General features: G+C 41.1%; 1 protein-coding gene across 1 annotated transcript in view; it reads right to left on the bottom strand.

Annotated features, from left to right (window-relative positions):
• COL25A1 (collagen type XXV alpha 1 chain) overlaps positions 1-27762 on the bottom strand; it is a 283475-nt gene that overhangs the window by 105177 nt on the left and 150536 nt on the right. The window contains exon 5 of the mRNA XM_053403840.1: positions 9670-9687. Coding sequence (XP_053259815.1) covers positions 9670-9687 — 18 coding nt within the window. The remainder of the gene's footprint in view (positions 1-9669; positions 9688-27762) is intronic.

Raw genomic sequence — 27762 nt, 5'->3', positions numbered from 1 at the left:
ACCAGATGAGGCAGAGACAACAGGGTTTAGTGAGCAGAAAGAACCTGTGCTAGGGAGCAATTCAGACTCTGAAGCAGAAGCAGAGGAGACGGGACAATACAGGAAGAAGAATACAGGGAGCCTGCCTCTCCTAATGTGACAAGTTCCCCTCTACCCTTGTCTCTAAGGACACAAAGAGTGATGCATAGAGCAGAACAGAGATTAGAGATGCCCATATGCAGTTTGAAACTGCTTGGGAAACAACCCCCAGAGAATGAGCCTTAGAAGGAATTGAAGGTGGGGACCTGTCATCAGTCTTGGCAACTGATGGGGCAAGACTTACTGGGAAGTCTGCTTCTTGCTTGCTGGCCTGCACCTGAGTCCTGCCCTGACACCTACATCCATGTGTCATTTCTAGATGAAGCTGCTTGTATCTACCAACTGTGCACCAAACAAAGGCACATACAACACATTCGGGTAGGGTTGCCATATTTCAAAAAGTAAAAACACCACAAAAATGGGTAGACGGCATTCCCAGTGACTTCCCAACAGCTATGGAACTGTTCCATGTCAAAGGTCTATTGTGCCTTTTTATTTGACCTCTAACTTTTATGAGCTTGGTTGAGAAGCTTCCATCTGCATCCCCTAATGGCACCTAGCAGCTCATGATTCTTAGGCACCCATGAGTAATTGTTAGCCCTAAGGGAAGGTGAAGGAAACCCGAGGAAGGATAAGATGCTCCCATTGGGATCCATGGGAGGACTTTGGGGTCGAACATGCTGGCTGTGATGCAACCTGACTCAAAGGAAGCCTGGCGGCAAAGGAAGAGCTGTACTAGCAGCTGGGGGAAATCCCATATGGGTGCACTTTGCATGCAGGATTGCTCCCAAAGAGCTTGGACATCAGTGACATTTTAACTGCTTTAATCAGATGTTAACTCGATTATCTTATATTTCTGTTTTCAAAAGAATGTACCTTTGCATACTCCAAAGTTTCAAGGTAGAAGAGATTAAGGTTGTTATAAAACAACCAATAAACTATATAATAAACTATATTACTTTTACACACACACACACACACACACACACACACACCCTCTTATCTTTGTAAAGTTGGGAAAATAATACGAAATAAAGCATTAGATCAAACAACAGATAAATAAGGTGCTCACTTGCAACCAGCTTTCCATTTTTGCTAGAGAAACCAGTTCTGAGGTGACAAGGGGAGATATATTGTGGCTTACATATGGAGGATGAAGACGGAATCATTGGCTGGAAAAGGCTAAAGTAAAATGGGTGTATGTTAATAGAAATATGGCATTTCAATTAATGTCTTGGATGAAGGAGCTGATGGTATCAATATTGAACTGGAAGATAGTTCATAGGAGAAATTGCAAAAGCTTTCGAGGTTAGGATACAAGTTGAAAAATGGCACTGGTAAAATGGGAATACTGAATCTTACATGTTAGAAAGGAGAAGAAAGCGAATACACACCTAAGGATCTAGGAATGATAACACTGGCAAATCTCAAGTTGAACCTTGTTAAAGGCCCCCAAAAAGAGAGGGGGAGGGAGGGGGAGGGAGTGTTCATGTGTGATTTGTAATTTTTGAATTAATAACCATAACATAATATGATTAGCCAAAGAAATTTTAGTGTCATACAACTGAACATTAGTTAGGTCTCAGCTAGAAATCTATGTCCACGTACAAACTGGAGAACGTAATTGTTCATCAAGCAGGGACAATGTATTAAAGTTAACTATACAAATATTTGGATTGCATAACTTTATTCACAAGGTAATTAAGAAACTTTTAAAAAGAAGATGGAATGAACCTTTGATTAGAAAATTTAAGGACGAGTGCAAACTCACTGCTTTTTCATAGTAATGGCTGTGGGTTGCCTCCATGTACAGCCCCTCACGCAGGTGTAAGCTTGCTGTGTTGTAAGTTCATGAGATCCAGTACAATATATAGATCACATGAAGATACAATGCAGCCACTGAGCCAGCCTCTCAGTTTTTCCTCATATGCAAAATGTTAAGAGCTGAACATAGATAGTAAAACTCGAAGTAGAGTTGAAAGAGAGTACCATACAGCATGATAATTGCTCCCTTCTCCCTTGTGGGATCCTTTTGCATTACCAGACTGAAATATTACTGTCCCTCTATCTGCTATCAATGTTTCGCTGCACAAATGTTTTCCAGGTTTCTTTCCACAGTTTTTAATTTTAAGATTCTGTGCAATTTTCCAGATGTATTTATTGATTGCTTTTTCCAAAGCTGAACCCTTATTATTTCCTGCCTATACTGAGACATAAGCCCTTGTTATTTTAAACATCTCATTGTTCTCGCTGATTTTAAGATAAGCTCCTGGTGACTAGGTTCTGTTTATTCAACATCTACAAGTCAGATCATGAGGAACCTTTACTAAAAAAAAAAGTTTGCACTGAAGGCTCTCCTCTTTCAATGCCCATGCTGAAAGTAATGGTGGTTGGTGGGTTCCTGAGAAAACTCTGAATTGTGAGAATAAATTATCAGAATGTTTTGCTGCTGCTTGGGTGATCCCAGCCAACCAGGAATCACACAATGAACAGGCTGACAACACTGTAGATAGGATGGCAAAGACACTACAAAGCCAACCAGATTGGACTAGACATTACCAAGCATAAATAATTCAGAGACAATTGAGAACAAGGGCAATGCTTTTTGGACAGGTCTCGTGGAAGATCCCAGTCAATTGGGACTGAAACTACACAATGTGATGTAGCTAATTACTTTCTTCCTATTGCAATCACCAAAAGAAAAATGCCTGAAGTGATTTTCAATGATACAAAAATACTAATATTCATAAGGAATGGGGCTTTGGGGCGAAATGATACTATCAGATAGAGCTTGCACTTGCCTACTATAACAGCACTCATTTGCAGTGCTGTGATATTCTTAAGAGAAACTTGCATCCTTGGGATATCGCAAAGCTATTTGAAGATTTAGATCAATGTGAAAAACGCTCATGGAGGCCTTCAGATGAGAATGCAGCTGACTTGCCAGAGCAACTAACAGACCTGTAGCCAAAATTATTGTGGAATTCCATTGGCCCATGATTCCAAGCAAAGGAAGTCTGGGTACACTGCCCAATATTGCCTATAGTTTTCTTTTCTGAAATTCCAAAATAGAGTCTATGGGACTTTTGCTGGTATCCAGAACACCCAGCAAGTATTCTGTTTTAATTTTCACCCCTATTCCAGGGGTGGATAACCTGTTCTACAGGTGAAGAACCAAACAAATCTAAATGGTACTGAATTGAAGCCATACTCGCAACGGAGCAATTGGAAGCACAATCTAAGGCTCAAAGTTGTTTCTCTGCAGCCATGGCTACATCTGTCCTAAACCTGACATCACATGAAATCAGGTCAAATTAGGAACCCTCACTGGTCTCATACAGTCAACAGGTCAGATGTTCTTCATCCATGTTCTATTATCTATTGTTTGTACAACAACCAAAGAAACAAAGATAAAATGGTTGGGTTAAGTAAGCGATGAGAGAGCATCTGCAACAATACATAAAGAGAGGAATTAGATCAGGCTAATTTCATACACATACCATTTCTAGAAGGGCATTTGGAAAGAAGTATCTGAAGAAGTATCTGAAGAAGTGTGCATGCACACGAAAGCTCATACCAAGAACTAACTTAGTTGGTCTTTAAGGTGCTACTGGAAAGAAATTTGTTTGTTTGTTTGTTGTAAATATGCATGTTCTGCTCTCATGCTGTGCAACTTCTGTTGTGTGAATTCTGCTGTTATAGTGTGCACTAAGCCTGAGGCTTAGTGTCGCTGGATTGCTGATATTGCCTGACTACGGGAGGTTGATGGATCGTCCGGCACCGAGCTTGGGGGCTCAGATGGACTTTATCTCCCTGGCAATATCCCAACAGTTTATTGCTGAAGCAACAGCTCTCTTCCCAAGATTCAGCCTTCCTGAACTGCAGAAATGGACATTAATCATCATGAGAACAAAGGCTTAGCTGAAACAGTCGATCTTTTATTCAACAGCATCAGTTATGGAGCAAGAACTTTCTGACCGTAAGACCTGTTCAGCATTGGAACGGTCTCCCTTAGGAGGTTGTGGACTCTCCTTCATTGGAGGTTTTTAAGCAGAGATTGGATGGCCATCTGTCATGGATGCTTTAGTTGAGATTCCTGCATTGCAAGGGGTTGGACTAGAAGACCCTCGGGGTCCCTTCCAACTCTACAATTCTATGATTCTAAGTTCTGGCCAACAGAGAGGGAAAACCAGCTTCCTACTGGGCTCCAATGCTGCTGATTAGGCATGGAGGTGATGAGTATCTTTGCCTTCACACTGAATAGTACCTGTAGAGGGATAAGAAATAGGAATAATAGTGAGTAATGGCTAGCAGCTGCAAAAAAACAAACAAACAAAAAACTTTCATTGAGGGGGTGTATGAATAAGTGAGAGAGGGTGCTATCATCCAGGTCAGCCTCTGCCAACCTGTGACCCTCCAGATGTTGTTGGACTAGATCATTCCAGACCATTGCCCATGCTGCTTGGGCTCATGGAAGTTTTATCTGGAGGACCCCAGGCTGAGGAAGGTTGATTAAGGGCTTTCTGCTCCAACACAGTGCAATCTAGTTTTCCATTGGCAGTCCTTTATATGGGTGTTTCATAAGCTGGGAGAGATAGTGGGTGGAAGCCATTAGAAGGCTTTCATCAGCAGAACAGAAAGGGAAGGCTTTTTCAGCTATTCCCTCTCTCTCCTGCACTTTCTAAATCTTATCCAAGAGGTCCCCAAACCCTCTGCAGCAGATTGGAGAGGGCATGGGAAAATAGCCAAGAATGAATTCCTTCCTCATTCTGCTGACAGAGGATTTCTATCAGTGACACGACACCATTTAACTCAACCTCAATTTGACCAAGACAATAATCATCCATTAAATAATGGTTTTGGCAATGGATGCCTGTTTCTTTTGCTTCATGTTCCTTGACTCCAATTCTGCAAAGACAAACATGTTTTTGGCCAGCAGTGGCAACAGTGGAAAACAGAGAGCTTTGCATTCACTGAGTTGACTGTCTTCACTAGTACATGCTGGAATCTTATTTGAATTCAGGAGGTTGCTGACCCCATTATTGAAAACTGTGTTTTCTGCATAGCTTACCCTGTTCAGTGAGAGAAGACTGCATAGTTAATGCACACTTTCTCCAGAACTGCACATTGATGTGTTTGGTATCTCCGCTCTGCATCTCCTTTGTTTGGGGCATTTGGGGGCAGGGATGGAGGAGGTGTAGATGTCACAAACTGAAGCATGGATTCCCCCATCTGATCATTTTTCCCGTCTTGCTTACCTCTGTGAAGTGCTTTATCCTTGCAGAAGTGCAGCTGAGATGCCTGGTGGGTGCTGAGGTCAGAAGTCCTGTGGCAGGAAGCCTGTAAGGATTCTGAGATGATGTGTTATTCAGCTGCCCAGCTTTTGTTTTTTATTCTCCCTGGTGACTGGTTGGCGTGCTGTTTGTGCAAAGTGCTCCTTCATCAAGGTTATACCGGACAGACATAAAGGCAGAGTGCCCTCATGTCACAGATCTTGAAATATGTGAGCAATGGAGCTGTGGTCTCTGGCTGCAGCTTCTGTACTTCTGGTAGTGTGCTGTGGAATTGGCTCCCGAGTTAACTGGAATTCTCCACTGTGGTAGGAGTTGCAAGGAAGGGATGGAGCCATCTGATTCCACAGGAGTGTTTTCACTTGCAACTTTTCTTAGAGGTGTAAAATTAGGCCATTGCTAGGAGCATAGGATCCCTACAACTGCTACTCCTTCGCCTCTGTACCCCAATGACAACCATTTTTATCCACTGCACTGCAATAGCCTCATGACAGCAAAAGGACGTTGCTGCACTAGTGTTTGGATTGGTCTTTCACAAGCAGAAATGCTGTGTTCTGCTGGTGCACAAGGTTTGGGTGTGATTAAATCCTGTTCAACAAGTGAATGGTGTGGCATAAGATTGTTCTATCATCTCTATCTATCTATCTATCTATCTATCTATCTGTTTCCGCTGTTGTCAAGTTTTCAAAATTTTAATTCCTGACACCTCTGCTTTATTGTGTTGAATTATGTTTATGAATGGAGGAATTTTGCTGTACAAAGTTTTCACTGTGGTAGGCTGATATTTATTATTGCTAATGTTTTGTTCTATTGTTGCATATTTTTTCTTCCGTTAATGTATATTATTTCATTTCATCTGCTAACTAGCATTGGCAAGGTGGTATATAAAAAACACAGAAATAACAATGGCTGTGTGAATTAGTACAGAAACTGTTTTGATGAGGTAAATTGGGCGATTTCAAATACTGGACAAGGAAATTCTTAAAGCTTTTTGACACAATTTTTGGATAAAGCATTTGCATTAAATAAGCTCAAATGCCATTCATTCACAATGTATCCTCAGCATAAAAATGAAGGGATAGGGGGTGGGGAGGTACGTACAGAGAAACCTAATCCTTTTCAAGAAACAAAAAAAACCATATCATTTAAAGACTTTGGCAAAAATTCCAAAGTACTGTTTTGCTTTTTCACTGCCAGCAGTTTAACAGAAACAGGAGATTTCATGGAAAATATTATAGTTTGAAATACATATACCATTTTATTGTACCAAAATAGTGAAAAACTAAACAAAAGCCTAAATCCAGAACTACAATTCAATGGTTTTAATTATTTATTGTAAAGTTGCTTTGCTTTAAAGGGACAGTTGTCAGGGAAACAGTATAACAAAAAAGATTCAAGATGAAAATGGACACTGAAGTTTCCTTTACATGTTCACATTTCATTCTCTATATGTGTTGAACAGATATAGGAAACACTCCATAAAAACAAGACTAGGAAAGAAACAATGGTCAGTGGAAGAATTAATTTTCTGCTCTACCATCCTCTTGCCCTGTTTTCAACAAATAATAGCACACGAATTTGTCTTGTATCAGTTGGTCTATCTCACACAGTACATCAGGGAAGAGGGAAGGAAGGTTGTGGTCCAGAACTACAATCAATTCACAATTATTGTTCATTTATTATTTTTATTCCTGTCATTGGATTTTGGTTCCTACTCCCACCCCTCAAATACCTGGAGCCACTAGACAGGTATTTCTCCAGGCTTTCTCCATAGCCTTACAAACACTTCATTTGCTCTCTGTAAGGCTGAATGTGGGGTTGAGGGCATTTCTGCAGCCCTATATCATAATATTCCTTTTGGCTACAACTAGGGGCAGAGGCAGAGAGACATAGAGACATACACACTGAGACACAGGAAGAAGAGAACTCAGTTACCCTAGCCCATGGGTAGGCAAACTAAGGCCGGGGGCCAGATCCGGCTCAATCACCTTCTAAATCCGGCCTGCGGACGGCCCGGGAATCAGCGTGTTTTTACATGAGTAGAATGTGTCCTTTTATTTAAAATGCATCTCTGGGTATTTGTGGGGCATAGGAATTTATTCATTTTTTTTCCAAAATATAGTCCAGCCCCCCACAAGGTCTGAAGGACAGTGGACCGGCCCCCTGCTGAAAACGTTTGCTGACCCCTGCCCCAGCCCCTTTTAAAAGCTGGATAAATATATGCTCCCTTGTAGAATATAGTGAGCACACTTAAACTACAATGAATGCATGACATCAATTGCATGATATATGAAACTGATTAGCAGATGTGATAAACTCCTATATTTTGATGTAGACCAGTCACACCATCCAGAACAGATGCAGGGAACATTTATATGGTCTTTTAAATATGCTTGTGGGAGGGGGTTGCTGCTTTGTTTTTGTTTTATTATATATTTTGTGTTCTCATTTTGAATTTTTACATTGTTAACTGTCTTGCGATCTTCAACTGAAGGGCAGTCTAGAAATTTAAAGAAGAAGAAGAGGCGGAGGAGGAGGTGGAGAATTTCCACTGGCATTGGAATGGTTGTGTTACTAGCATAGGTACTAGCAAGGTAAAGGATCCCTGACAGCTAAGTCCAGTCAAAGGCGACTATGGGGTGTGGCACTCGTCTTGCTCCAGGCTGAGGAAGCCAGCGTTTCTCCACAGACAACTTTCCAGGTCATGTGGCCAGCATGACTAAACCATTTCTGGTGCAACAGAATGCTGTGACAGAAGCCAGAGTGCACAGAAACGTTGTTGACCTTCCCACCGCAGTGGTACCTATCTATGTATCTATTTGCACTGGCATGCTTTCAAACTGCTAGTTTGGCAGAAGCTGGGACAGGGCAATGGGAGCTCACCCCATTGCGTGGATTCCTATGTTCATTAGAATACTTCTGTTAAGGTTAGAGAACGCCCGTTGTGTGAAAGAACCAACATGTTCCTTTTATTTGTTTGTTTTAAAGAAAAGAAAAACCCAAAGTAGGCATGGATAGTTAACAAATACATATCCCTTCTCAAAGAGAATCATACAAGTGTTTAAATGGTAATAATTAAAAACCTGAACTCAAGGGCCTCCACTATGTCATCATAGTGGACTAACATTTGCCCTCTATGTGAGCCACACAACATTACTGAACCCAATGGAATGCACAAGTCCCGCTAAGTGCTTGAATGTGGCTACAGTTCTCAAAATTTATTAGCTGGTGAAGGAAACTCTGCTAGCCAAAGCCATGTTTCAAGAAAGTTGTTAACGTGAGTCAAACCTCATACGAGAACTTCAGTTTTATTTTAACAAAAGCCTGATGTGGTTTTGATCACTGCCTGCTACTCCTCCATTCTCCTTCTGGTAACCCCTCAACACCCCCCTCCCCCGCCCTGTAACTTCCATACAATTTATTCCCCAGTGCTTTTCTTTTACATGTCTGACCCAGGACGTTCTCTCTCTTTTTGGATGAATTCACATTTATTTAATTATGCTCCAAGTTGGGCTATTCTTAAACAAAGCAGACATCAGTCCCGGGCTTGCATATAATTAATCAAAGTGGCCAATGTTATCCTAAGTAACTGAAGGCTTCCTGGATTACAACAGCATTATTAGCATGTGATTAATAAGCAGTTAATGCAAACCAGCTCCCGCAACACATTTGTTAAGATATTTTATCTAACTTCAAAGTTCTGCGACAAAGTTCCAAGCCATAGTTAAGAGACCTGCTTTATTTAGTAATACATTGTTAAAAGCACCATCTGGTCAAACAGCTGATAGAACTCAAGCATATGGGGGCCCCCAGTTGTTTCTTCTGGGAAATATATGTGGCCTACTGTATTGTGTAATGATAGCAATTTTAAACTAACCAGACCAAACTTGCAATATCACTTTTGTTCCATGTGGTCCATAGCTATTGCAATAAAGGAAGACGATGGTGATGAGGCTAAAATTACAAGTAATAAGCTAATAGCAAACTCAGGGGCTGACTTACTGCAACTTTGTAGCCAATGCAGGGTTACTGAGAAGCAAGAGGAGAGGAAACTTGCAAGGAAACCCCACCACCACCACAAAAAGATCCATTTCCCACAAAGCAGCCCTTGCCCCAAATAGGGAAGACTGAGCATACTTAGAGGCCACAGTGTTTGTTGGAGGCCAGAGGTGAGCAGAATGGGAAGGAACATCATGAAAGAAGGCACAGCTGTCTGGCATACTCAACAGGAACAATATGCACTGCTACATTTTGCTGTAAGTTCTGCTAGTATGCATAATAATTTAAAATTAACACTTACTTGAGGACCAGGTTGACCCTGCAAAGGAAAGGAAAGGAGTTAGAAAAGGTCTAAACTTGGTTTCCTCCCCACCCCTCCCCCCAGACCCACAAGTCATTGAGCATCAGGTGAAATGCAGCCTCTATAAATACAAAAACTCCGCAGCTGAAAGCTCATAGCCTAAAGACACTTGGTTAGAATGCCAGTTAGTGAATTAGTTAAAAGTAACAGATCCGTAATGGGAGTGACAGAATTATTTGAAGAAGGAATTTCATTTAAGAAGCTTCTTAAGTTCTTACAGCGTCTAGTTAGTTAGGTACAAGCCAGAAGCAAATTTGGTGTATAATGTCAGAGGAAGAAGCTGTGCAATTTTATTTTCAAAATGGGCTGCTAATGACTTATGTAAAATTAATGTGTCCAACAGACAAAGTTGGAAGAAAAACAGCTATTTCCAACTACTTGTGATTCCCACTGCATGCATGCTACAATCCTTAAACCACAATACTCCTGAGGTAGGGTCACTAGCTAATAACGGATTTTGGTAAGACTGCTTGAAAGGAGGCCCTAAATGAAGAATCCAATAAATACAGGGTTGGATCCAGAATTAAGTGTGAATAATGAAACTGGTGAAAACTGACTTCCCTGCTTTTCTCCACCATACAGCAGCCTCCCCACTGAAAATGCTCTACTGAGTGTCAAGTGCGAGAATGGACTGTGCCAAACGGGGCAAGCTTTTTTTGTGCCATATGTGGAAGGAGAAAGAGTGGGGGTACTTGAAAGTCAAGTGAAGGCACCTTCAATGAGAAGTCACAGAGAGAGAGAGAAATAAAAAGCTGCACTCCATCACTTGGCCTGCAGAGCAATGGATTTGTCAGCCAGCAGATCTCCTTTCCCACCCCAAAGCATAAAGCTAACTCTGCTAGATTTTTAAACAGCCCCACTACCTCTTCAATTGTACCCATAGGATACCGCAATATTTAAAACTTGCAAAACTGCTGATAGAATGTCAACCCATCCTCAAATGACTCCATACTGTTTATGCATGTATTTATACATACATGCCTGTTTGCATTCAAGGCCTATAATGAGGATACATTTCAGTGTTCTGCATTGCAGACTTTTCCTGCTGGAGAACTTTGTGTTGTTCATAATGAACTAGAATTAGTAAACTTTTTTTAAAGGAACTTACAATAAAAGAAACTGTGTATTATGTTACACACACACACACAAAATGGAAAAACATCTATAACAGTTGAATCAGATACCCTACTACGTAATTTGGTCTCGCATTCTTGTATAAAGCAGCCCCTTTCCATTTCAAACATACTTTCATTACACACTCCCTATTTCATCCATAATGCTCATGTTAGTTTACTTAAGACAGCTGTATCCCTTAATTCTACATGTCATTCTCTTAATTTAGGTATCTGTGGAGTCCTCCAATATCTGACATAAATTAAATCTGGCTGTTTTAATCAGGGCTGTTCCAAGACATTTTTGCTGCCTGAGGCAACAAGATGGCAGCCTCCACCATTCCATGTATAAAAACCAACAACTGGCTAATGGAAGTAGTCTTCCATGGCACCTGAGGGCTAGCTTAGGGAGTAAAATATGATCTGCATGGGTCAAATAGCTCTGTATGCCCTCTACCCTTTGCTGCCTGCAGGGCTGCCTCACTTATCTACGGTCATATGGAACAAAGCCCCTTTTAATCACTATCAATATTGTTACCAATAATACTATGGTTTCTAAACCCAATCTTCCAAAATATTATTTTTTGCTTTCTGAATTTGCCTCCAGAAATTTCTTGTGTAACTACAGAACCACCAACAATGGATTCTTTTATCAAACTGAATTCCCACTACTGTGGGTATTGTTTTAATTCATGAATTGTTGCAGCCTTAATTCTTACTGGGTGTCCAATTTCATTTACCAATTGAAATTTCTTTAAACTAAAACTGACTTCTGAAAGTCCCGCTGGGTTTTTACTGTCTTGCACAGAATCACAAACTGCTGGCCACACATTTTGATAACTGTGAGACAGGGACAAAAACCAGCTTCTGGTCTCGGACTTATAGTGCTGCACCAGGACAAAATGGCAGCTTTGCCAAGTAAGATGAATTAGGCAGACACAAAGATGCAGAAGTTTAAATTCTATAGTTGCACAAAATAGTAGCCCTTCGTCTTTTACACCTCATTATATGGTTGCTATATTATTTAATAAATGACAGTAAAATCCAAATTTAGCAAAGTGCAATGTTCTGTTTTAAGACATTTCCATTGCTTAAGAGACAGAGAGACGAGGAGATGGAAGAGGGGTGTCTTTTGCATGCACACACGCAGGTAGAAACACACAATCAATTTTAGATCATTTTTAAAAACTGATAGTTAATTTTCATTACTTTCATATATGTTCTATTAATTTTCTCAGGCCAAAGAATTACATGAAAGCATACTGCTCTATACTTTCTTGCACCATGATATCCCTCAAAAACATACACATTGCAACCCCAGCCGAGAGAGAAATTATATATGCCCAGTGCTACAAAAAGATGCCTGGATTTCCACACCATAGATTATTAAAATATATACCGGTAAATGTTTCCATTAGGAAAGGTGGGAGGGAGAGGGAGGGAGGGAGAGAGAGAGAGAGAATTTTGTAAGAGCTCAGAAGGCATTTTGCTGAGACCAGAATATAGCTATTGTTATAAGTTTAGAGGGGGAGTAGGCTGAAAGACAAGACTCTTCTAATGCCTACCCCCAACCTTTCTAATTCCTGGATCCAGCATGGATTCAATTGCTGGAATAGCTAGGCAAGCCTGGTAATGGCCCGCTAAGTATGGGTTGTTAAGGTGACAAAGGGAGTGGCTCTGTGCCACAGGGCAAATGGGTGGGCGTCCCGTATGTCTCTTCGAAAGACAGAAGGCTAGAGTTGAAAGTTGAGTTATGTGAGCTAGAAGGGAGAAGAAAAAGTTGTGAGCTTGGAAGTGAGAGGTGGTCGGAGCAATGTTTGAAGAAGCTATGGAAGAAGCAAGACCCCTTTGGGGTACTGATACTGTGAACCCCTCCACTGCAGGTTCAGGTTGTATATTTGTGTGAATAAGCCATATATCATAAAGACACAAGAGTCTCATTCCAAAAGGAAACACTGGTTAAGTGTCTAGGACACTCAGAGATTGGGGTGGCATGCAACACTATGAAACAGTTGCAATGAACAGAGAGCATCCCATGGCCAGTTTGGATATGAAAAACCCTTTCTTCGTGGTACCTCAGGTTAAGAATTTAATTCGTTCTGGAGGTCCGTTCTTAACCTGAAACTGTTCTTAACCTGAAGCACCACTTTAGCTAATGGGGCCTCCCACTGCTGCCAGCGCACCGCTACAGGATTTCTGTTCTCATCCTGATGCAAAGTTCTTAACCTGAGGTACTATTTCTGGGTTAGCGGAGTCTGTAACCTGAAGTGTCTGTAACCTGAAGTGTCTGTAACCCAAGGTACCAATGTACATGGAATATGGTAAGATATTTTCAAGTCTATACTGCTATAGGTGGCACACAGCTGCTATTAAGGCTGCAAAAATTGTGCAGTCATTTTATTAAAAATAGCATAACAGACTCATGGTAAGTGGACGCTACTGTATTGGACATATTTCCTGTTTCTGGAATACAAATAATCATGAGATCAAATAATTATTTTCCTCTGTTAGTCTTTTACTAATAAAAAGATTTGATCTTCTGAGCACTTTGTTATATTGCTGGTAAGTTGTCAAATGGGAAACATTCTAGGAATCCAGGCATATCATCATTCTCTCAATTCCTGATGCGCTACATAGCCAAAATGGCACCATCCACACAGAAGTGGGAGGTATCAAGAAGCAGTATTTCATGTTAGAAATGTGGTGAATATCCAGTTTACCCTGGTAGATCTAGCACTGCAAGTCTGAGCAGTACTCATGGCATCCACTAAGAGGGCTGCAGCTATCTGACAGGCAATATTCTAAGTTATTAATATTGCCACTTTTGTGGACTATAGCAGCCCATTTACCCATAACTCAAAGGATGAAGGTTTGAAAATAGGATTGCAATCTGATTAATGGGGGAGAACGTTAAATGCACCTTTGGTGTCAGTACATCTCTCTGAAGTGTTCTTTAGAAAGTGTTTCCCCCCCTCCCCTGCACAACAGACTCCATAAATTTTCATTGATTCCCATCACATGGTGAATAACAAAAAATTAAACCAAATAAGGGGAAATCACTTGTAGAGCTTCAGTAATTATTTTGCCTTTTACTGATATAATAAATTCTACACAGAAGGACCCAGTCCCACAAACATTCTGGCACTGAATAACTCCATTTACTAGACTTTTAACATGTGGCTGAATATTGAATTCCTTGAGGAAGAAAGCCTTTGACTAACTGAATATATATAAAATTCCAGTTCCTATATCATATAGCACCTATAGGAAACAAATACAATAATTTGCCATGTAATTGACTATTTGAGGTTGCGTGCATCTCATAATGGATAACTCCAAGTTAGGGGCTGTAGCAGAGATGGGAAAACTTTGGACCTCCAGATGTTGTATGAAACCTGCAGCCCAGGCAATGATCAGAGGTGGTGGGAATTACAGTTTAACAACATCTGAAGTGCCACTGGCTTCCAAAGATTTAGGATCCAAGGCCAGGGAGCAGTAATATACCGAAGCCTGTTTATTGGTATCTATTATGAACTGCATTTTGAATAAAAGGTGGTGTTTCAATTTAACATACAGTAATAATAATAATAAAATATTATTTATTTATGTTTATTTTATTTGTTAGATTAATATACCACCCTTCATCTCTGAGCAGTTCACAGGATAAAAGACAAGTAAATAGTTAAAACAAAAACATCAAAACAATAACCACCCCCATAAACTATAAACACAAGTTAGTATCTAAAACAAAAACAGCAACTCCCTTATAAATTATAAAACTCTTTTGAATGGCTACTCTCAAGTGAATTTGGTTATATAAAAAGAAAAAGACACGAGGTACTTAAAGCAAACCAATTTGATAAAAGTTCCGTAATTTTGTCTACAAATAGTAAATTGTAAGTTGACAAAAATATGCAAGCTTCATAAGTGATTCAAGATAGGAAGAAAAAAGTAAAGTACATTGAAAGGCTCAGTAGTTGTTGGTTTTTTGGGGGGGGGAAGGAAGAGGAGTCACCTACCAGCTTTCCATCCAAACCAATTGGACCCTAGGATAATCAGAAGCCAAAAGGACATAAAATTGTTAAATCAAATGAATGCTGATGTCAGGGTAAATGCAAACTTGTGGAAAAGTTTAGGCTATTATTTGCTGATTGTCGGCAGTTAGGTGCAATGCCCTTAGGACATCTCAGTCAGCAAAGCTGAGAGAAAGCAACAGCAGGGGAAGCAGATATAGAAAGGTATTAATCAGAACAGGATGTTGGAAAGTCACCAGGCAGTTGTTGGTGCTCGACAAGGAGGAGTTCGTGAAAGCTAGACTTGCAAGCCAGAAATGTTATTTTGCAACACAATATATGAAATAATGCATCTGGCTTTTATTTTTCCTTCTGAGGTGAACTGTGTACTATTAGGCTGCTACCACAACTATAACTTCAAAAACATATTTTGAGTGTAAATACCGTATTTTTCGCTTTATAAGACGCACCAGACCACAAGATGCACCTAGTTTTTGGAGGAGGAAAACAAGAAAAAAAATATTCTGAATCTCAGAAGCCAGAACAGCAAGAGGGATCGCTGCGCAGTGAAAGCAGCAATCCCTCTTGCTGTTCTGGCTTCTGGGATAGCTGCGCAGCCTGCATTCGCTCCATAAGATGCACACACATTTCCCCTTACTTTTCTGGAGGGGAAAAGTGAGTCTTATAGAGCAAAAAATATGGTACTTGTCTCTTGGAGGTTGGATGCAATTCAAGGGTGAGGTAACTAAACTTATTTACGTTATGAAAGATGCACTGTCCAATAACCAGCGGGCGCCAACAGGGTTTTCTTGGACCTGTGTACTGAATGTTGACTGAGCCCTTCAAACCACTCACAGAAAAGGCCACAGATTTGCATAAAATTTGCATAGATTTGGGGTATTATACTAATTTACTGCCAGTTGATTAATTGGAGAGGGATCAATAATAGTCAGTTTAAGTTCTCTTTCTCCTAAACTTCCCTTTCCTAAATAGCCTTTTTGTAAATATTTGAGCATCTTGATTTCCCATGTACCAACATGTATTGTGGCGATCTCTTTAGATTTCGACAAATTCACCAATATGGATTCTAGAACGATGTTTTACATCATGTACTGTCTTCTGAATATATGTCTCCCTTACTAACTTTCAGAATAAGATTGGCTTATTTATTTCTACAGGGTCAAGACTTTTAGCTCAGAATGGTCTCTCTGGCTTTTGGGGTGGGGGAGCAGGGTTTTGTGTTTTAAGAAAATCAAAAATTACAGTATTTACAGAGATTAAATCAATAGTAATGGAAATTGACATTCAAAGGGGCTTCACAAATGCAGGGAAAATATTTTGGTTGGTTGGTTGTTTTTGTAAAAAAAAGAAAGAAAAGCTTTAATGTCAACTTTTTAAATATTGCTGCAGATTGTCTTAGTCCATCATAAAGCAGATGAAGTGATCAAATTTCACAGCTGGAAGAAATAGTCTGGAGTTAACAGATGGAAGCAGTATGATTTGGGTTCCACAGAACCTTAAGGACATGCCTCATGGAAAAACAACTTCCCTTCGGTATTAACATTTAAGCTTTTTCTATAAATGAAAGCAATATGTTTTAAGTTTATTCAAATGAGTTCTCAGTTCTATCTGCTTATTTATATGTCCTTAACGTAAGTCAGCCCCATACATATATTCATACATAACAGCACAATAATGGCCTTTTCTTTGGGTTGATGTTTCGTTAACACCCTCAGATAATTACATTCACAGACTTGCACCCACAATTGGGGCTAGAATTCAAAAGAGCTCCCAGGCTCGCAAAACATTTCTGACAATCTGCCCAGTGGTGACACAAAGGAAGCTACTGTGCTCCAAGCACTTTTGAAAAATCTGACCTTGAATCGAGGCTGTATTCTTTTGAAAGCATGTCTCTAAATTTGGATGTTGAACACTTGAAAATCAAACCCCTGGGGGATTTTGGGAATCTGTCCCATATACACTAATGCAATAATTAAACATTGGCTGCCATTTGAAGCATATTTACTATGAAGTGCATTCCACTGTATTCAAACATGACTGTGAATGTATTTAGAACCGGGCTGTTTATCACTGTGGACAATTGTGCAGGCAGAAAAGGAGGGTGTCTGAGGGATTCTTGGCTGGAAAGAAGACTTATTTCCACAGAGTGCTATATAAATATTTGCTAGCTAATCCTCACCTCTGTGGTGAGGTATGTTGTGCAAATGGATAGAGAGATAAATCCTTTAAAATGCCTCCTCTAGGGCTCTGTCAGCCAGCAGTAAGCTTAACAAGTTTGGTCCACAGCAGAATAAAACATTTTACAGTACAATCCTATACCCACTATCCTGGGAGTCAGTTCCATTAAATTCAAGGGGACTTACTTCTGAATAGAAGATGTAAAGGACCACAATGTCAATCAAAGTGGCCTTTCTTCAGCTGTCTCCATCACCTCCTTATCTTGTATATTTATTTTCCACATATCTGTGAGTTTGTTCACCTGCTTTCTCCTCCTGAATAATTTTGTGAGCATGGACAACCATGTATGGAACAGACAGGATAGAAAATGAACTGTGCCTGAGGAAGTTGCAACCTTTCAATTGCAAGAACCACCATTTGTGATCTCCCTAGAAAATACACAAAAAATTTACAGTATTGATCTTGTCCATGTCCCTTGCTCACAAGAAGCCTTGCAAGTTGATCTGGATATTTATTTATTTTTTTAACAGGGCGGAGAGGGAAATCGTTTAAACATTTTTTTAAAAAGGCTCTCCCATCAGATGTCAAAGAAATAAACAACTATATGACTTTGAGAAGACATCTGAAGGCAGCGCTGTTTAGGGAAGTTTTTAATGTTTGATGAATTATTGTATTTTAATATTTTGTTGGAAGCTGCAGGTAGAAATAATAATAATAATAATAATAATATTATTATTATTATTATTATTATTATTATTATTATTATTATTATTAAAATTGCTTTGAAGAGATGTCAGAGGGCTTCTTTTTGTCCATACACTCAGGAAGGGGTGGCACGTCATAAAGTACCACCATTTCCAGGGTTTTTTTAGTCAAAAGTTTTTAACAAGTATGCCAAGCACCATGCTTTCTAGCCACTGCAGGCAGCTAGGGCTTGTTGTTTAAAAGAAGGAAGGTAAAGGTAAAGGGACCCCTGACCATTTGGTCCAGTCGTGGCCAACTCTGGGGTTGCGGCGCTCATCTCACTTTATTGGCCGAGGGAGCCGGCATACAGCTTCTGAGTCATGTGGCCAGCATGACTAAGCCGCTTCTGGTGAACCAGAGCAGCACACGGAAACGCCGTTTACCTTCCCGCTGGAGCGGTACCTATTTATCTACTTGCACTTTGACGTGCTTTCGAACTGCTAGGTTGGCAGGGGCAGGGACCGAGCAATGGGAGCTCACCCCATCGCAGGGATTCGAACCGCTGACCTTCTGATTGCCAAGCCCTAGGCTCTGTGGTTTAACCCACAGCACCACCTGCATCCCAGAAAGAAGGAAAGAACCCAAGAATTCATTGGGCTACCTTATGCAAATGTAGGTTGGTGATGAACCGTCCTCTGGGAATAATAATAATAATAATAATAATAATAATAATAATAATAATAAAAAATTACTTATGCCCCACCCATCTGGCTGGGCCTTCCCAGCCACTCTGGGCAGCTTCCAACAGAATATTAAAAACACAATAAAACATCAAGCATTAAAAAATTCCCTAAACAGGGCTGCCTTCAGATGTCTTCTAAAAGTCAGATAGTTGTTTATCTCCTATGGGAAGATTTGTAGACATGATCTGAGCCACATGTCTATGTTTCTGAGCATGTTGTGGCAGATGTGGAATGGGGAGCTTTGCTCCCAACTGCATAATGAACTGAAATCCTCCTACATCCCTTTGCATGAAAAAGCAAAAATTCACAGGTGAAGCTTTTGGGGGGGGGAGGCCATTGTATGTTTGCCTTTTGAATTTATGGCAGAAGCACTGAAGAAAAAAAATTATGGGAATGCTATCTTTCCATATAATTGGTTATTATACTTGCACCATCTCGCTTATTTTCTCACAAATACAATAAATAGTCCTCTTCTCACCAGGAAAGAAATCCTTCACTTTACTCAATTCAACAGGTCTATTTTAGGGTAAATGCTTAAGGAGTCTAGCTACAAGAATTATCTCAATCTGCAAATCATTTGTACATTGTACTGTGACAACTCTTGAGCACTTGACCAAAACCAATTTTATTCACTGAATGGAAAATATATCAGTGGATAAAAGAAAGCCACATAGAGATTTGTATTTATAAGAGAGGTTAATATTAATAAGAGGTTAATATTAAAATGCCAATTTAAAAAGCTTTGTGTTAAACAGCACTTGCAAATTATTCAGTTTAGATTCAGGTAAGATGAAAGATGGAACATGTTTCTGATAACCTTTCCTCTGTTGGTTCACGATTCACTCTGCTGCTGTTCATCATGAAACCCATTAAAAATAAATGATCTCCATTTCTTCTTCCTACCTAAGTTAATTATATGTTTAGCAATAGTCGCTTTATATTGGGTGCTTATGTGATTCCCCAGTAGTCTGATGAGATTTCTTTGTTACAGGAAATTTGGAATTCAGGTAGGTAGGCTAATGTGTTCTTGCTAAGCTTCTCCCTGCTGCCTTCCCTTTCATAGAGGAGTTACTCTACATGCTAAATCCTTTCTAGTAATGAAACTCGCTGCTGCTTCTGTTGGAATGAGTATAAGTGGACTGTTGTTAAAAGCAGCAATAGAAAGAAACTACTTTCACCCACCCCAAGGTCCTGTGCTGGATCTCAAACATATCCAGACCAGGGGTTTTTTTTCAGCCAGAACACACCAAAACTCAGTTCTGGCACTCCTCAGGTGTGCACCATTGCCATTATAAGAGAACAAGGGAGGCGTTCATGGTGAATTCTGGCATCTCTTTTTCTGGAAAAATAGCATTGATCCACACCATATACTTAAACATTTGAAGTACAGTGGTACCTCAGGTTAAGTACTTAATTCGTTCCAGAGGTGCATTCTTAACCTGAAACTGTTCTTAACCTGAAGCACCACTTTAGCTAATGGGGCCTCCTGCTGCTGCCGTGCCACCGGAGCACAATTTCTGTTCTCATCCTGAAGCAAAGTTCTTAACCTGAGGTAATATTTCTGGGTTAGCGGAGGCGGTAACCTGAAGCGTATGTAACCTGAAGCACATGTAACCCGAGGTACCACTGTATATAGTTTTCCTCACAGGATAAACTGTAGTACAGAGCTCCAAGTCTCAGTACTCTTAGCAAAGTAAAGTTCCCAAAATTATTTTGGGGAAGTTGTGAGTTTTAAATTTATGGTATGGACATGATCAAAGGTTCTGATAGAGCACATGCTTTGCCTGCAGAAGGTGCCAGTTCAATTCCCAAGATCTCCACGGAGGTTTGGGGAAAGCCCTGTTTGAAACCCTGGAGAACCACTGCCAGTCAGTGTAGACCAGGCTTCCTCAAACTTTGCCCTCCAGATGTTTTAGGCCTACAACTCCCATGATCCCTAGCTAACAGGACTAGTGGTCAGGGATGGTGGGAATTGTAGTCTCAAAACATCTGGAGGGCTGAGGTTGAGGAAGCCTGGTGTAGACAATGCTGGCCTACATGGTTCTGACACAGTGCAAAGCACCTTCCTGATTTTTTCAGTGCTGCCTACATCAACAGGTAGTGATTCTTCATGGTTTCAAAGAGTAATCTCCCTTAGGCCTACCCTAAGAGCTGCTGGTGACTGAATCTGGGACTTTCAGTAGGCACAGCCTGTACTCTACCTTTGGATTACATCTCCTTTCCTTGCTTCAGCAGCAACCTTTCTGGCTAGCAATTATGGTACAGTGGTACCTCGGTTTAAGTACTTAATTCATTCCGGAGGTCCGTTCTTAACCTGAAACTGTTCTTAACCTGAAGCACCACTTTAGCTAATAGGGCCACCTGCTGCCACTGCGCCGTCGGAGCATGATTTCTGTTCTTATCCTGAAGCAAAGTTCTTAACCTGAAGCACTATTTCTGGGTTAGCAGAGTCTGTAACCTGAAGCGTATGTAACCTGAAGCGTATGTAACCCGAGGTACCACTGTAGTTCCAATTGGCCTGAAATGTGTAAAGGTACAGCAGTTCCAGGAAATCCTCTTTGGTATAGCCCATGAAGACTGCAGAGCACACCATACTTAAGACTAGGAAGTGAAGAACTGTCCACTTCTTTGGGAACCAAACAGGCAAAACTCCAGCAGCCACATTCAAGTGACTAGCAAGGTTTCTGTGAAACCCTGTTAAGGGAAGGGAACGTCTGAGATAAGTGGCCACCTACACATTGAGAATACAATGTTTTGCCTAACTCTGCTGTAACTTTGCCTAACCTTGCTGCCAGAAACAGTGCCAGTGTTATAACAACTGTTATTTCAATTAATTAATTTATTATATTTTTTAAAAACGTCCTTTAATCAAGGATCCTAGGGCAGTACAGAAATTACAACAAGACACAGCACAAAAATTGAAGACATTAAAACCAAAACATCACCAATAAACAAAATAGACTTCCACATATTTAAGCAATACACAATTCCATAGCCTAGCATCTCATCTATCTCCAAAGGCCAAATGGAATGGATATGTTTAATCACTTCCAGGCTGTGATTAAACTGGTATCCCCAGATACCTAAAAAGAATGTCATAGAGGATGGATAGAAAGCATATACTAGGCTATCATCCTTATTCTTAATTTATTTGGTAAATGATATCCATAATATCATTTACCCGATATCATAAACTGGTTTGTTTTTGTTTTGCTTTGTTTGTTGGATGCTTAGGCACTGTGAACATGTGTGAAGCATTTTTTTATAAAGCAGAAAGAAGCCTTCTGCCCCATGCTTAAATGCCTAATTTCTTTTCGAAGAAACTGCAGCCCTCATATCTTTAAATAGAAAGCACATGGCCAATACATCAATGCCAATGCCATTCTGTGAATATATTTGATGTGGCTAGTGCCTTGTTGATGAGAAAACAATAAACTGTGAAAAATGTCACTTCTCAAAAATTAGCTGGCTGGAATTCAGCGGGAGATGGATTGTTGTAACAGCTGTGGCATGATGACTTTGATGAATTAGATTTTTGTTCTGTCCTGGTATAATTCTGAATAAACGCTATCTCTCCCCCTCCCTCCACCCTGGCATGATGTAAATCATTAATATACCAAAGCAATTCTAAACAGCAATCTGTTCCATTATCTCCCACTTAATAAGCAACCAGTTTTCCACTGGGCATACCCATTATGTCAAGGTGTGCAAGTGAGAGAAGGGGAAGAGCCAATATGTTTTTCTGTGGTGGCCCCATGACTCTGGTATTCATTGCCTGCAGACTTCTAGAAAGCTACCACACTCTAGTCATTGAACACCTTTTCTTTCCAGGTGGGCTAAGCATGAGTGGCATTTGTGCTTCTTTTAGCTGTTGACTTTGCTCAAATTTGTGTTTATATTTGGAGCCGGGCACATACATGTGTGTTTTTAGTGCTGCTGATTTACTAATGTTGTGGAGGTTTTCAGAAGCTGCATCGTACTTTTTAAACATTATTATTGAAACTTTTAGATTGAAACAATTTTAGATTGTTATGTAAATTGCCTTGTGAGAGTTTTACTCAGAAAGGTAGCCTACAAATATATACGGAGGGGTTGTATCCTTTGGGCTAGGCTTTTCCTAATTGTAACCTCTGGGGAAAGTGAACAAACCTCAGTGAACTGCAGGATTTGTCCTTCCATTTAAGATGTGGGTGGAGAACCCTTTTCTGTTCAAGGGCCTCATTCAATTGTGGGCAACCTACTGGAAGCTGCATGCCATTGGTGGTGGGGGGAGGGGAGCAGAGGCAAAAGTGGACATGACTCTCACTTTTGTATAGGAGGTGAAATTTCAGCCACACAAAAGCCATAGGATTCTAAACACAAACCTTTCCATCCAGGCAAGCAAGAGGAATTATCATGGTTCCAGAAGACATTCCAGTCAGGCAGGGGTGCCAGCTTGGAAAAAAATATATTGTGGGGGCCCAGGTAAGCTCTGGCCTGCATAATCAATCACATGACACAGTGCACACACACCATTTGAATAGGAATGCCCATCAACTTTGTGGGGGCTTGGCCCCCTCAAGTATTTTATTGTGGGGGAGATGGCTCCTATGCAGTCAGGTGAAAGCACTTGAAGAGGCCACAGAACTGGGTGATAAGGGGTGCATTGTAGGGGGTTGGACTAGATGACCCTTAGGGTCTCTTCCACACCCCTACAATTGTGTGATTATATGTTGCCTCAGTCATCTCCTCTTACAGTGGCTCTGCCCCCTTCCTCAGGAGACTTATGCAACCCTTAAAATGAGCCTATAGCTCATTTTGGAGTCCCGTGCTCCTGTGTGGAGAAACCACGGGAGAGGCATTCCCATTGTCTGAGGATAATGGGACAGCCACGTCTTCAGATCAGAAGTGTAGAAGGGAATGTTGATGACTGAAGAAGCCATCCAAGACATTTTGACATAAAAGCATATAATTTCTTCATTTGGTCCTCATTGTTTCTCACTCTTCGTTAATTCAAGAATAGGAAGCTGCATTGGTTAATTTAGTTCAGTGTTGTCCACACTGACTGGCAGCAGCTCTACAAGGGTTTTTGATTAGGGGCATTACCAACTCTACCTAGAGGTGCCAGGGACTAGACCCGGGATGATCTACCACTGAGCTACAATCCTTTCTAAACAACCAAGTCTGCAGCTTGCTTCTTGTTCCAAAAAGAAGTCTTTTTTTTCTTGCAGGTCACAATTCTGTTTCAAAAGATCCAGAGTTTTTTTTAAAAAAAGTAAAAATAAATTAAATTCCAGGGTGTGTGTGGGTGTTGTTGTTTTTTAAAAAAAGATATTAGCACTATTGCCCTGGTTAAGGGATCTTAAAGTATCAGCAAATGAAGTCTGTAATTGCTTAGCCCTATGGGCAAATTATACTACCTATGAAATCAAGCAGAGTTACTCCTCTTTGGGCTCCAGAGTAAAAGCATTGCCCTTAATCTGTAATGCTGCCTGTGAGATTCGTCCCCCTCACCCTCTTTTTCTGTTGTTCATGAAAAGGGCTGCTGTGCTGCATTGCACCCTCATCACTGGAGTTCAAAGTAATTGATTGCAGGTTGTGCATCTGGAACAGGATACAACATATTTCTCACTGCGGATCTGAAATTATCCAAATAACTCAAAATGGCATGACTGTGCCCCTGTTTTCCGTTTTATGGGAGAGCTCCTTTGAAAGGCACAGCAGGACCACAATCACAGGCAGTTCACCACCACTGCCAGCATGTGAACTCTATTCCAGCAACAGAGCTGTCTTGCTTCAATTTAAGAAGCAAACCAATTTTCTATTCCTCTTTGTACCTATGCCAGGCACTGGTGGTTTAGAGCAAGATCAAATTTCTAGGTACTGAAATGGTTGCAGAAAGCAAGTAAGTATGCATCTCACAAAAGTATACTTGTTGTTGACATCCATCTGTCTCGAGAGACAATCTCCAGGGGTGAAGTCCAACTGCTGTGTTACAAGCACCCTGGGGCACAAGCCTGGGCAATGTGTATGTAGGTCCGCTGCCCAGACAACAAGAACCCCTCTTGGCCTTGCTGATGTGGTCCAAAGGAAAGCAGAGCAATATATTGGGTACAAGCTTGGCTGCAGGAGTTGCCAGGAGGAGTGTACAAGGCACCATCCAACCATCTTAGGTACTTTGCTGTGAATTTGTGTTGGGTCTACTCCTTAGCCTTTTCTTCTCCCAAATAATAATAATAATAAATTTTATTTATATCCCGCCCTCCCCAGCCGAAGCCGGGCTCAGGGCGGCTAACAACAATAAAATAGTGCAACATTCTAAAAACATTTCATTATAAAAATTAATTAAAATCAAATTGATGGCAACCATAAGCTTAAGTTCTGTAAAGATTGCCAAAGGAGGGAGTCAGACTGCGCCCTGACCATAGGCCTGGTGGAACAGCTCTGTCTTGCAGGCCCTGCGGAAAGATGTCAAATCCCGCAGGGCCCTAGTCTCTTGTGACAGAGTGTTCCACCAGATTGGAGCCGCAGCCGAAAAAGCCCTGGTTCTAGTTGAGGCTAGCCTAACCTCTCTGTGGCCTGGGACCTTCAGGATGTTTTTATTTGAAGACCGTAAGTTCCTCTGTGGGACATACCAGGCGAGGCGGCCCCGTAGGTACGAGGGTCCTAGGCCGTATAGGGCTTTAAAGGTTAAAACCAGCACCTTAAACCTGATCCTGTACCCCACCGGGAGCCAGTGCAGCTGGTATAGCACTGGGTGAATGTGATCTCGCAGCGAAGACCCCATAAGGAGTCTCGCCATGGCATTCTGCACCAGCTGGAGTTTCTGGGTCAGTCTCAAGGGCAGCCCCACGTAGAGCGTGTTACAATAATCCAGTCTGGAGGTGACCGTCGCGTGGATCACAGTGGCTAGGTCAGGGCGAGAGAGGTAAGGAGCCAACTGCTTAGCTTAGCGGAGATGAAAAAATGCCGCCTTTGTTATAGCTGTAATCTGCGCCTCTATGGAGAGGGAGCTATCTAAGATTACATCCAAACTCTTAACAGACAGTGCTGGCACTAATTGCACCCCCACAAGAGATGGGAGTTGCCCCCTCAATCCCATATCGTCCCGTCCCAGCCAGAGGACCTCTGTCTTCGAAGGATTTAAGATATCTCACAAGGCAGCAGAGGTTTAGGATCAGAGTTTCCTTCTTCTTCTCCTTCCCAAGTTGATGAGCACCATCTTATTTAACTTATATGCAGAATTCATCATGTGAAAGGCTGGGCTGGATGAATACCTAGCCGGAATTAAGATTGCCGGAAGAAATATCAACAACCTCAGATATGCAGATGACACAACCTTGATGGCAGAAAGTGAGGAGGAATTAAAGAACCTTTTAATGAGGGTGAAAGAGGAGAGTGCAAAATATGGTCTGAAGCTCAACATCAAAAAAACGAAGATCATGGCCACTGGTCCCATCACCTCCTGGCAAATAGAAGGGGAAGAAATGGAGGCAGTGAGAGATTTTACTTTCTTGGGCTCCATGATCACTGCAGATTAAAATTAAAAGATGCCTGCTTCTTGGGAGAAGGGCAATGACAGGCCTAGACAGCATCTTGAGAAGTAGAGACATCACCTTGCCAACAAAGGTTCGTATAGTTAAAGCTATGGTTTTCCCAGTAGTGATGTATGGAAGTGAGAGCTGGACCATAAAGAAGGCTGATCGCCGAAGAATTGATGCTTTTGAAATATGGTGCTGGAGGAGACTCTTGAGAGTCCCATGGACTGCAAGAAGATCAAACCTCTCCATTCTGAAGGAAATAAGCCCTGAGTGCTCACTGGAAGGACAGATTGTGAAGCTGAGGCTCCAGTACTTTGGCCACCTCATGAGAAGAGAAGACTCCCTGGAGAAGACCCTGATGTTGGGAAAGATGGAGGGCACAAGGAGAAGGGGGCGACAGAGGACGAGATGGTTGGATAGTGTTTTCGAGGTTACCAGCATGAGTTTGACCAAACTGCGGGAGGCAGTGGAGGACAGAGGTGCCTGGCGTTCTCTGGTCCATGGGGTCACGAAGAGTCGGACACGACTAAACGACTAAACAACAACAACAACATCTGCCCCTCACTTTCCTCTACAGCACATTCAGAAACTGCCTTCTTGACTGTTGGACCCACTATTGGTCTTGTTCACTCAATCCGACAGAGCCTTTCTTAGCGTGCAGGAGAAGTCCCTAACTCACCAAGGGTTTGAAACCCATCAACCACCCTGACAATGAGCTTGTGTCCACACTCACCTATTTTCTATAGATGACCAATACAACACTGGGCATTTCAGTTTACTATAGCAGCCAGGAGAAAAAGAGGTGCAGATCATTACTGCTAAGACTTGGGTACACCTGCAGAAGATAACCTTCATCTGTGGCAAAATTGTGCTGTGTATTCAAGGAGGATGGCAAAAGTCTTTACAAGACTTATTAAGGCATTTTTTTTACCCATGTGAGCTCCTAATTTTTGAAGGGATCAGAGGAAATTTCAATGCTCAAATGTGCATCCGTCACATCTCCCAGCCTACACATGACCAGCGTCAGGGGGCTTCATGTAGTAGGATTTCCAAAGGGATGGAAACTTTTCCACTGACCTCTTTATCATTTATTTATTAACCAGCAGGATATCAGCATCAAAGCTAACCCTGTGCATTCCCATGGGTACTGAACATCTGAACAGGGCTATAGTTTAAGGTTTTCTAGAAGATACATGGTGGATACATACCACAAGATATTTGGGCAATAAGAGTGAACTTAAAAAACTGGATCCCAGATTAAAAGTGCACACATAACTGAGTCTTCTTCCAAAATAGCATTTGCCAGTGCCTTTCCAGTTTGTCTGCATCCAATAATTCTCCTCTCCTACAAAAACTTGTTCAAATAATCATAACTCACTGCAAAAACTATATCTAGAAATGTTTGCGTGAAACCGGTGAAATTGCAAAAACACTTCCATTAAATACTCCAAATTTCCTTATTAACCCCTCCACAATATTAAAATTGTTTGTACAACTGCAATTTTCACTTAAGTCCACATTAACATTGTATGTGTGTGTGTGTGGCATAATTTTGATTGTTAACTTGATAAAGGCTGTGTTATTAGCCAATCCTAGCTATTGATGTCTCTTCATCAGTCCTGCAGTTTCTAAAATAAGCTATGATAAAATCTTTATGTAAAAGACCAGTGTTTTAATAAATTGCCAAATCACACATTTGAGTGCTGCCTTGATAAAAAAGTTACTTATTTGAAATCCAGACTCTTGCCTCTCCTAAATCCAC

The sequence above is a fragment of the Podarcis raffonei genome, chromosome 9 (genome assembly GCF_027172205.1).
Source record: "Podarcis raffonei isolate rPodRaf1 chromosome 9, rPodRaf1.pri, whole genome shotgun sequence".
Lineage (NCBI taxonomy): Eukaryota > Metazoa > Chordata > Lepidosauria > Squamata > Lacertidae > Podarcis > Podarcis raffonei.
Note: the sequence above shows the minus strand (reverse complement) of the source record. Positions and strands in the feature narration are given on the sequence as shown.